Raw genomic sequence first — 12,373 nt, 5'->3', positions numbered from 1 at the left:
GTTTTTCTGAGTCTATACGCGTTCGTTTCGTATTAAACGGACGAACGGTTCATTTATTATGAATAAAATAAGAATTAAATAGGAATAAATCAATTAATAATAATATTAATTGATTTTTAAATACCAAAATATAATTTTTAAAAGCTTAAAAACAATTTTTAGGATTTATTTGAATTAATTATAAATAATTATATTTTATTTAACTATTTATAAATAAAATTAATTAATTAAATGAATTAACCAATTAATTAAATCTATAAATAAGAAATTAAAACAAATTATCATGGTTGTAAAAATCGGTAATCGGTACTAATCGGTTTAGGCACCGATTAGGGATTAATCAGTAAATCGGGGATTAATCGGAACAAAAATCGGATATATTAAAGTTTTTAATATATTTAATATATTTACCTTATTTATTATGGAATATATAATTCAAAAATAATTTATAAATATTAATCGGATTTCAAAAAATAGATTGGCCAAATATTTTTTAAGGATTAATCGGTTTTTTTTTTAAAATCGGGAATTTTTAGAACACTGAACATTATAAATAATTAAAACAAATATGGATTTCTGAAAATAATAAAAGAAATAATTTTTTGAATTTAAAATAATTAATAAAATAATTTTTAGAATTACAAATTATAAGTAAATGATTTTTAAAATTAAAATAAATGATTTTTCAAATTAAGAAAAGATTTTTTTTTTGAATTAAAATAAATAGAAAGTTGTTTAAACAGGTTCAGGGTTTGGGTGTAGGGAAAATAAGGATCAAATGCGGGTCAGAAAGGAATCAAAACGGATCAAACCCGGACCCTGAAGAACAACCGTCGGGAAGTTCTTGAGGGTACCGGAATCTAGAAAACCTCCAGAAACCGGCGAACCTCAGTCGAAGTTCCGGCGGCCTTAAAATCATATAATTCGATCATTTCAAAACGTAAATTAGTTCAAATCCCTTCACTAACAGCACAGAAACACAGAAATAACAACAATAATACCAAACAAACAACATAACCCAATATCCGGCCACCTATCGGTGGTTTTCCGGTGAAATCGCGGAATCCTCCGTTTCTTAACCAACACCATCGATTGACATAGAAAAACGATGCTCATATTACATACAAACGACTTCTATCATCATAATCATTAAAACAATCAAGAACAATCCGGAAAATCGAAAAGAAAAACCATCAAATTCAAAAACCCGATTTAACAATTCTGATGATACAACCTATAAATTTGTAGCATAATTCGACTATATTGAACCTATTAAAGCTATTCTTATCATCAAAACCATCCAACAATCAATAGCAATCAAAACCCCAATTCAAACTCAAGAACCCTTAAAAAACGAAATTAAAATCTACTAATCTGGGATTGTTTTTGATGATTGAAATAGGTAGATAATTGAAATCCAAATATTTTAATTACTAATACTTACGATTTGGTGTTCAAAAACACTTCCAAAGTTGGGATTTAATTCTTTAGCTCAAGAACACCCCCACCTTGTTCTTCAATTTTTCTGTTTAATTGTTCTGAATTTTAATGAATTTAATGAATAAAATAAAAATAATACAGCTATTTATATTTATAGAAATTATATCTCCAAAATAAATTAAGGGTGCTTTTATCCCCATAATTAAAATAATTAAGCCCCAAAATAATAATTACGAGGAATAATTTTAAAATCAGTAAAATATAAAATTTATATTAAAATTTCCCAAAAATTGCGAATAATTCAAAATATAATAATATTGGGTATTTGAAATACGAATAATTCTATAAAAACAAAAACACGAATTTTGTGGGTTTTGACGTCCCGGTGGGGTCCCGGTCCGTTTGGTTTTTAACACAAAGACGATTCCTAAATTAATAGAAAACCCCGAAAACACATAAAATACATTTAAACGCACATAAAACGAGATAAAACGAGTATCTCGATAAAGACGCTAATAAACACGCTTCCCGATTGTAGATCAATTCATATAAATGCATTTTAAAACACATAACCAGTATCCCATTGGATCATATCGGATCCGAAAATAGATTACTTAGCCGCTAAGTAATTACAAAAACGATACAACTTGATACCAGTTTTGGATAATCGTCAAAACCGGACTTCTTATAAAACACCCTACGAGAAAATAATATAAAAAATATCCCGTCTCTCGAGAATACATATTTTATTGATTTATCGAAATTATTATCGTATCGAAAATTTTACGCCGGGACGCGTACGAGTCAAACCATAATCCGGATCGAAAAAGTTAAAATACGGAAAATGTTCAGAATATCCACATTAGGTTAGAATGGAGTTTTCCGAAGAGTTTCGGGTTATAAAAACGCAAAAACGGTTGAAGCTGGAATATTTCCTGCTTTATAAAATAGTTCTGTAATTATACTGAAAATAATTATTAAATCTATAAATCCTTATAAAATTATATAACAATCCAAAAATTACCAAAAAAATACCATAATTATATATACTTTATTCTGGACATATTACAAATTAAAATACTCAAATAATATCATATATAAATATCCAAACATCAATTCCAATTATCATATAATTCACTAAAATTCACATAAAATCATATAAACAATTTCAAATAATAATAATAATAATAATACTAATATCTGAAAATATGGGATAGTACATACCGTACAAGAAGTCACCTACATATCTTCTTTATTTATCTCACCTAAGGTATGTAATCTTTCATGTTAAGATAATTTGTGTTATTATATCTTTACATAAACATATATTCAGAATATGTCCATTTTTGGTACTATACTTCTTTGCACTAGAAATATAATAAAAGAAAAATTACATGCATATGTCCCGCCTTATAATTTGTTTTATATGTACATAATGTTAAACCTAACTAGAAGATTTATCATATGTTAGACTAGTTGATTACCAAAACAAGTTATTTTAATGTGCCCAAAATATACAAAATTATTAGTTTATAAGCATTTATGTAAATGTATAGTTTCATTTTAAATCATGTATGCAAGTGATGAAAGTTGTTTATGGATTATATGATACCTGTGATATAGTAGGCATCAAAAGATTATAGGGTTATCTCTGGAAATATTTTATTCTACCCACATCAATGACAATCATAAGTTTTCAAGCATATATAATTTGTTTAGCTTCACATGCATGTATTTAGACATCACAATTTTATTTTTGTAAAATTAGATATACATACATGTTTGAAATAATAATAATAATATATTTTTGTGATTATTTTTCTAAGAATGGCAAACTTTACCAAACTTGAATTTGAGGCTTTTGATATCACCAGAAAGAATTATTTATCATGGATACTAGACATTGAAATTCATTTGGCCGCACAAGGTCTTGGAGACACCATTAAAGAGGGAAACAAAGAATCTGAATCAAACCGCGCAAAAGCGATGATTTTTCTACGCCGTCATCTCCACGAAAGACTTAAAACTGAATATCTTACTGTGAAAGATCCACTTGAACTTTGGAAAAATTTGAAAGATAGATATGATCATCAAAATACTGTGATTCTTCCAAAAGCTCGATATGATTGGATGCATTTGAGGCTTCAAGATTTTAAAACTGTCAGTGAATATAACTCCGCGCTTTTTAAAATCAGTTCTCAACTAAAATTATGTGGAGAAAATATTACTGACGCAGACATGTTAGAAAAAAACTTAATCAACTTTTCATGCCTCGAATGTACTCCTCCAACAACAATATCGTGAAAAAGGTTTTATAAAAAATTCAGATTTAATTTATTGTCTTCTTGTTGCTGAACAAAACAACAAGCTATTGATGAAGAATCATGAGTCTCGCCCACCCGGCTCTAGCCCTTTCCCTGAAGTGAATGCGGCAACTTATAGTTTTGGGCGTGGACGTGGACACGGTCGAGGAAATCAAGTAAGAAACAACTATCCTTGTAAACAAGGAAAATCAAATTACAACCCGAAGTTTGTGAAAAAAGATGAAAAGGTGGAGAAAGATAAGAGAGGACAAAAGAATGTTGAGAATATTTGTTATAGATGCGGTATGAAGGGTCATTGGTCGTGTACATGTCGTATGCCTAAGCACTTAGCTGACCTATACAAAGCATCCCAGAAGGAGAAAGGAAAGATTGCCGAAGCAAATTTAGCTTTCCAGAATGAAGGACCCGAGTATAACCCCTCTGACATGACACATTTACATGCGTCTGATTTTTACGAAATCCCTGAAGGAAGCGGCAATATGAATGATATATATATGATATAAATAATTGTTTGGATGAAAGTTTTTTATTATGTGTGAGATATTTTATTTCTATGATTATTATTATTTAGTTACTAATTCTATGTACTTTTATTTGAAGTGTTATGGATATTTCTCATTCTCGCATTGATCACAAAATAAACGAAGATATTTGTCTTGTGGATAGTGCAACTACTCACACCATTCTTAAAAATTAAAAATATTTTACTCATCTACAAATATGTAAAAGTAATGTCTATACAATTTTCGGAAGTACAAGTATAATCGAAGGCTCCGAAAGAGCTCATCTTTTGTTACATCAAGGAACAAAATTTATTATAAATGATGCATTATTCTCTCCGAACTCACAAAAAAATTTATTAAGTTTTAAAGATATTCGCAGAAATGGATATCATGTCGAAACAATGAGTAAAGAGAATAAAGAATTCCTTAACATCACATGCATCATTTCGGGTAGGAAATGTATCAAGGAACAACTACCCGCCTTTACTTTTGGATTATATTATACAAACATTCGTTCTATTGAAGCAAATGCTATCATAAACCAGAAGTTTATTGATACAAATAATTTTATAATTTGGCATGACCGGTTGGGACATCCGGGATCAAGCATGATGCATAGAATTTTGAAAACTCAAATGGGCATCCACTGAAAAATTAGAAGGTTTTTTAGACTAATGAATTCTCTTGTGCTGCTTGTTCTCAAGGTAAGTTGATTATTAAGCCCTCTCCAAGAAAAATAGGAGTTGAATCTCCGAGATTTTTGGAACGTATTCAAGGTGACATATGTGGGCCCATTCACCCTTCATGTGGACCATTTAAATATATTATGGTACTAATTAATGCATCAACAAGGCGGTCACATATGTGCTTATTATCGACTCGTAACCTGGCGTTTGCGAGACTACTTGCATAAATAACTCGAATAAGAGCACAATTTCCGGATCATAATATTGACACGATCCGTTTAGATAATGCTGGGGAATTTACTTCACGTGCATTTAATGATTATTGTATGTCAATTGGAATAAAAGTCGAACATCATGTTGCTCATGTTCACACACAAAATGGTCTTGCGGAATCATTTATTAAAAGACTCTAATTGATTGCCAGACCTTTAATTATGAGAACAAATCTCCTAATTTCAGTTTGGGGGCATGCTATTTTACATGCAACAACACTTATACGCATCAGACCCACAAGTTATCATAAATTTTCTCACTTACAATTGGCCTCCGGAAGAGAGCCTAATATTTTCCATATTAGGACTTTTGGGTGTGCGGTATATGTCCCCGTTGCTCCACCACAACGTACAAAGATGGGTCCCCAAAGAAGATTAGGGGTATACATCGGTTATGAATCTCCCTCTATAATAAAGTATCTTGAACCTTTGACCGGTGATATATTTACAGCAAGGTACGCTGACTGTCATTTTGATGAAACAGTTTTTCCAAGATTAAGGGGGAGAAAACAAGATTATCTAAAAATCAGGGGGAGAAAATAAATTGCTGGAAAAAAATTACATGAAATGCATCAACATTAAATATTTATGATCCTCGTACAAATCAGTGTGAACTAGAAGTTCAGAAAATAATTCAGTTACAAGGCATTGAAAATCAATTACCTAATGCATTCACTGATATAAATAGAGTGACTAAGTCACACATACCAGCTGAAAATGCTCCTGCAAAGATAGAAGTCCCAGAAGGATAAATAGTCTAAGCAAGTGAATTAGGACCTCGCATGAAGCAAGGTAGACCGATCAGTTTTAAAGATAAAAACCCTCGAAAAAGAAAAAGGGTAAAAAGTGGAGATGCCCAAATAGAGGAAATAAAATCTCCAGAAGAGACTCCTCAAGAGACCTGTGACACGATAGATGAAACCTGAAAAGAGGACAAGGTACCTGAAAATGTTGAAAGTGCAGATATCTCAATTAATTATGTTGTCACGGGAAAGAGATGGAACCGATATGACACTACCGTCGATGAAAATTTTGCATATAATGTAGCGCCCGATATAATGACAGAAAATGAGGATCTTGAACCAAAATCCGTCGATGAATGTCGACGTAGAAATGATTGGCCAAAGTGGAAAGAAGCAATTGAAAATGAATTGAGCCCACTTAATAAACATAAAGTGTTTGGACCTGTAGTCCGAACCCCAGAAGGGACAAAACCTATTGGTTTCAAATGGGTATTTGTGTGAAAGAGAAATGATAAAAATGAAATTGTAAGATATAAAGCACGTCTAGTTGCTCAAGGTTTTTTGCAAAAACCAGACATTAATTATGAGGAAACATATTCTCCTGTAAAGGATGGAATGACCTTTCGTTATCTTATCAGCCTTTCAGTGATTGAAAAATTAGAAATGCGTCTGATGGATGTTGTGACAACATATTTATATGGTTCTCTTGAAAAAGATGTATATATGAGGATCCCTGAAGGATTCTAAATACCAGAAGCATCTAGACCACATTCTCGCGACCTTTACTCGATCAAGTTGTAAATGTCAATATATGGATTAAAACAGTCTGGTCGAATGTGGTACCAAAGGTTAAGCGAGTACTTGTTAAGGGAACGATATATAAATGACCCTATTTGTCCATATGTATTTATAAAGAAGAATGAATCTTCATTCGTTATAGTTGCTGTGTATGTTGATGATTTAAATATAATTGGAACTCCTGAAGAGCTCCAGAAAACAGTTAATTATATTAAGGCAGAATTTGAAATAAAAAAACTTGGGAAAATAAAATTTTGTCTTGAACTTCAAATTGAATATTTGAGAGATGAAATTTTTGTTCACCAATCAACATACACTGAAAAATTACTTAAACGATTTTACATGGATAAATCACATCCATTCAGTTCCCCCATGGTTGTTCGATCACTTGACAAGAAAAAAGGATGTGTTCCGGCCAAAGGAGAAAAATAAAGAGGGACTCGGTCCTGAAGTACCTTACCTTAGTGCTCTCGGTGCACTTATGTATCTTGTTAATAATACACGACCAGACATTGCATTTTCTATAAATCTATTAGCAAGACATAGTTGCACTCCAACTCGGAGGCATTGGTATGAAGTTAAACATATTTTTCGATACCTTCGAGGCATAACTGAAATGAGATTATTTTATTTTAATAAATCCAAAGCAGTGCTAACTGGTTATGCAGATGTAGGATATTTATCTGATCCCAATAAAGCTCGATCACAAACAGGTTATTTGTTCACTTATGGAGATACGACCATCTCATGGCGATCAGTGAAACAATCTTTGGTTGCTACATCTTCTAATCATGCATAAATTCTTGCAATCCATGAAGCTAGTCGAGAATGTATTTGGTTGAGATCAATATGTCAGCATATTAGAGAGTCATGTGCCATGCATCATGACAGGAAAGTTTTCGACAATAATGTTCGAAGACAATACAGCATGCATCAAGCAGTTAAAGAAAGGATATATTAAAGGCGATAATACTAAACATATATCCCAAGTTTTTCTTCACACATGATCTTCAAGTGAATGAAGAAATTGAAGTCCAACAGATTCGCTCAAGTGACAACCTTGGATATCTATTCACGAAGTCGCTACCTCCATCAATTTTTGAGAAGTTGGTACGTAAGATTAGCATGTGTCGACTTAAGGACTTGAACTAAATTTTCATAATCGATGTACTCTTTTTCCTTTACTAGGATTTTTTCCCAATGGGTTTTTTCCTAGAAAGGTTTGAACGAGGCACAATTATCGAAAAATGAACATCCAAGGGGGAGTGTTGTGAATGGATGTCCCTAGAACTTTCTCAATATTGTGAATGGATGATCCTAGAACATTCTAGGTTTAATCTTTTGATCTTTCATAAATATTAGTCCGTTGACTTCTCAAGTTCATGTATCAAATTCATGTATCAAGTTTATGTATTTTGTATATCCTACACCTATAAATAGCCATCTAAATGGAACTTGTAAACTCACTTGGAAATAATATATTCTCTCTTCTTCTCTCTTTCTCTTCTTCTCTCTTGGTGTATCTATACTATATTTATAATATAATTATTGTTCTGAAATTATTTTTAGTTCAAATACCAACTTTATGTGAGCCCGTGGGATTTATCCCGTGATTACCCGAAAGGTAGGTTAGCAAATGCGGGTTGCTTACTATAAATAAAATACATTAAACCGGTTTTTTTTAAAACTACATTAAACCAGTTTTAATGGTATCTAGATAATTAACCCTGTTGTGAAATAAATAAAAGAAGTTACCTTTTTAAGAAGTTGTTTAAATAACTTGGTAGCAATACAGACCTCATAAGAAAGAATCTGCATCGGCCCAGGCGGCGTGATGAGGGCAAGTCGGATAAGCTAAATTTTCATCTCCATTATTCCCTCTCCCTAAACTTAGACTATGTGTATATCAAAACACAATACGTTCAAGTGAAAATATTGTCACCGTAGAATAATTAAAATAACTCATTTTTTCAGTTCAATTATTCAAAATAGTCCAAAATATCTCTTTCTTCGAAATTTACATTTTTTTAAAAATACGCATTGCAAAAATTTTGTATGCACTTTAGGACAAAACTTGAAATCGGAGGTTACTGAAATAGCAGAGCGATTTGTGTATGAATTTAGCCGTTTTTAGGGATCAGGGTTTATAAAAAATAGGGTGGCTAGACTTGTGAGGTGTCTCGATTTGTCTCGTTGTCTCGGATCCCTTTGCCAAGATGCCTGCGTACCAATTTATATTGGATCAAGGCTACGCAGTTTCGTGAACTTCGGGCTTATCCCTAAGAGACTTTAGAAATAAGTTTCACTAATGTGCTAATTACCAATTTTATTTGATTTAATATTGGCATTGTGATATCTTCCTTGATTTGAAATATATATTTTCGAGATATTCCGTAATTAATTGATTGTGATTGATTCTTCCTCATTCCAGGGAGAGGATATTACTTGGGCAATAAGCAATTAGTTATTAATCAGAATTAAGAATTATTAAATATTAGAAATTTGGACTATGCCAAAATATGGCATAACAATTAGCTCACAGTTCTTCAATGTAGCTTGCTGCAGTGGAGAACTAAAAATTTTTCATGCTTCCAAATTTCTTGAGTCGCTGGAAAAAACTGAAATTAATAGATAAGTAAATCATATGGAGCACTGCAGTGCTCATAATCCGTATGCGAGCGAGAGTATGACATCATGTGAGAACCAATATAAAGGATATATTTTTGCCAAGGTTTCAAAAGTGCGAGTATAAGTAATATCTTTTTGAAATCCATTGCGGTCTGTATTGTCAAGTTAGGACCTTAAGTTATATATATAGCCCGAATTGGCGTACATATTGTTCAAGTGTCGTTGACTCCTCATAAGGATGTATCTTCGTTCGAGCCCCAAATTTGGTTGATGGGGCCTTCAATAAAGTAGAGTATCCTAGACTCCGCTTTCGAGAGTAGGTCCTTTGAATAATATAAGTTTCACCCTTGTTCTCCTGAGAGTAGGGCCTTGTATAATCCATAGGGTGGCTGACTTTCATAGGGTGGCTGACTTCTTTACTTAAGTATGTAGCATTGGAGGACTTACAGTTTACCTAGGCTACCCTACTTGACAATTTCAATTTGCAAGTTTGAAATATTTTTGACATATACATATTATAGCGACGATATATGAAAATATTTTGAACGTAATCCAAACGCAAGAATAAATATAGCATTTTAAAAATGTCGCGATATTTATTTTTTCTAAAATAATGTTTTTCGTAAAACATTTTCTTTTAAATTATGCGTCTCACATTGATAATATTTTTTTTAGAAAGATACTTCTCGTACAATCTTCCTAATTATTCACAAATCTTCAAAATAAATATCTCGTACAATATTTTAAAAATATATGCGTCGTCCAAAATTAGATACGCGCAATAATTTTACAAACACAGTAATATATTACTCGCACATATTTTTAATTAGTAATATTTTTTATTCAAAAATATTTAAAATATAAAATTTATGCATGCATGGCACAATATTAAAATTTGCAATTTGCAGAAACAATAAAATAAGAATAAAAAACTTATCTTTTCATTTTATTTTTCGCCATCTAAAGTCGGTTTCCGAATCATTCTCCAAAGTCGCGTGCTTCCCGGTCAACGTGCTTACTTTATTTTTTATTTGAATTCAAGTAACCTTTTGCATAAGCATTCTTCTTTTTTAATGGTCGCGAATGTGCTGCTTAAATCCTCGGTGGATGTTTGGCTTTCTTTCACCGTAGGTCCCCTGGTAAAGCTTCATCCGTATGTTGTTCAGTATAATCTATGTCGAACCCCGTTTAATATTTAATCCCGTGTTTGTTGAGAATCAGGGCCGACCCTTGGGTAAGGCGACCAAGGCGGCGGCCTAGGGCACCAAAATATTTCAATAACATATGTATATAGGTGTATTTTTTTTTTTTTATTATTTATTTTTTAAAATACAAATTTTAATTAGAATACATTAACATATATGTGATTGAGGGACATATTAAAATTTTAAAATATATTATTATCTTTGTGATAACTTTATTTTAAAATTAAAATATAATTTACTTTAATTTACTTTAATTTACTTTAAAAATATAATTAATAAATTTATTTAATAAACAAAACAAAGTAAAAATGTGAAAGGTTTGGAGAAATTGAGTTTTTGGACTATGCGCGTCTATACCCATTATCCCAGATGGCCAGATGAAGTCATATAACAAAAGTACAAAACCCTCTCCTTCCCTCTGCTTAGCTACCGAATAAAATACAGAACACGGATTGTTCTCTGTTCATTCTGAATATCAATTATCAAAACACTGGAAGTCATCGACTCATCGTGAAGATCGGATCATCTTTGCTTTGCAATTCAGCAATTATAACACAGGTATGGTTTAAAGATTTCTATTCTAATTACTTTTTTAATAATATTGTAATTTACTATTTGTTTATTATTATTTTTTAATTTAAGGATTTGATGTGAATAATTAGAGAATAATTGAGATTTATTTTTGTAAAAAGTAGTATGTCTTTTGTGATTTACTGATTTGGGATTGGTGACTAAAATTAATTGCATTATTTTGTTTGATGACTAGATAATTTGAAAATGAAGCGTAACCAGTTATCGGGGCATCAAAAAAGGCAAAAGAAATTGAAAGCGGCGGAGGCAGAGAAAAGCGAAAAATTCGTAGACTTGTTCATTTTGATGATCTTGGGGTTACTGCAGCTGATGATGATTAGAACTTGAGTGCTGAACAAAAATTCAGAAGGTATTATTTCTTGTATATTGTTGATCAAGGTGCTTTTCACTTAAAACAACGGTTTAAACAGTTTCAAGATTATAAGGAAAAAATTGGGTTTTTATTTAACCTGAAGAAGCATTTATCTGGTGATGATGAGGGGTTAAAATCTTGTTGCATGAAGCTTGAGGGATTTCTTAGACATGATATGCGATATGATATTGTTGGCGCAGAGTTGTTTAACGAGTTACTAGTGCTTCGAATGGTAATACCCGATGAGATAACAAAGGCAATAGATGTGCTTAATTATTTAAGTTCTAGTTCAAGACAAATAAATTATCCAAATGCTTGGATAGCTTATAGAATCGTTGTGACTATTCCTGTTACAGTGGTAGAGGCGGAAAGGACATTTTCTAGATTGAAACTGATCAAATTTTATCTCCGCTCTTCGATGTCTCAAGATAGGCTTAATGGATTGGCTTTATTGTCTATTGAAAGTGAGCTGGCAAGTTCTCTAGATTATAGCAAAATCATAGAGAGATTCACATCTCAAAAGCCTAGAAAAAAAATTTCTAGTAATGATGACTGTTCTATATTCATGATACTACATCAGTGGCTTGCAGGAGATTATTGCAGGAGGTTGAAAACTTGGATATTTAGCGTACAAGAAATTCATTATATTCACTTACTACTTTAGATTCAAGTCAGTTTTCTTTTATACAATGAATATATCTTATTGTGATTTTTTGGTTATGAATATGGGGCACCATTTTTGAATCCCGCCTAGGGCACCCAAATACATAGGGCCGGGCCTGTTGAGAATCATCCCCTCCATCAAATAATTACCCCTCCTTCTAGCGCCAA

The 12,373-nt window shown here is 31.9% G+C and overlaps 1 protein-coding gene across 1 annotated transcript; it reads left to right on the top strand.

Annotated features, from left to right (window-relative positions):
* Positions 1-3,267: 3,267 nt before the first annotated feature.
* On the top strand, positions 3,268-4,267 carry LOC141673479 (uncharacterized). The gene is made up of 2 exons (XM_074480229.1): positions 3,268-3,600; positions 3,821-4,267. The coding sequence occupies exons 1-2, from the start codon at positions 3,268-3,270 to the stop codon at positions 4,265-4,267; spliced, it is 780 nt and encodes a 259-aa protein (XP_074336330.1).
* The last annotated feature ends 8,106 nt before the right edge of the window (positions 4,268-12,373 follow it).

Source organism: Apium graveolens, chromosome 7, assembly GCF_009905375.1.
Source record: "Apium graveolens cultivar Ventura chromosome 7, ASM990537v1, whole genome shotgun sequence".
NCBI classification, from domain to species: Eukaryota; Viridiplantae; Streptophyta; class Magnoliopsida; order Apiales; family Apiaceae; genus Apium; species Apium graveolens.
The sequence above is the reverse complement of the archived record's forward strand: the minus strand, read 5'-3'. Positions and strand labels throughout refer to the sequence as shown.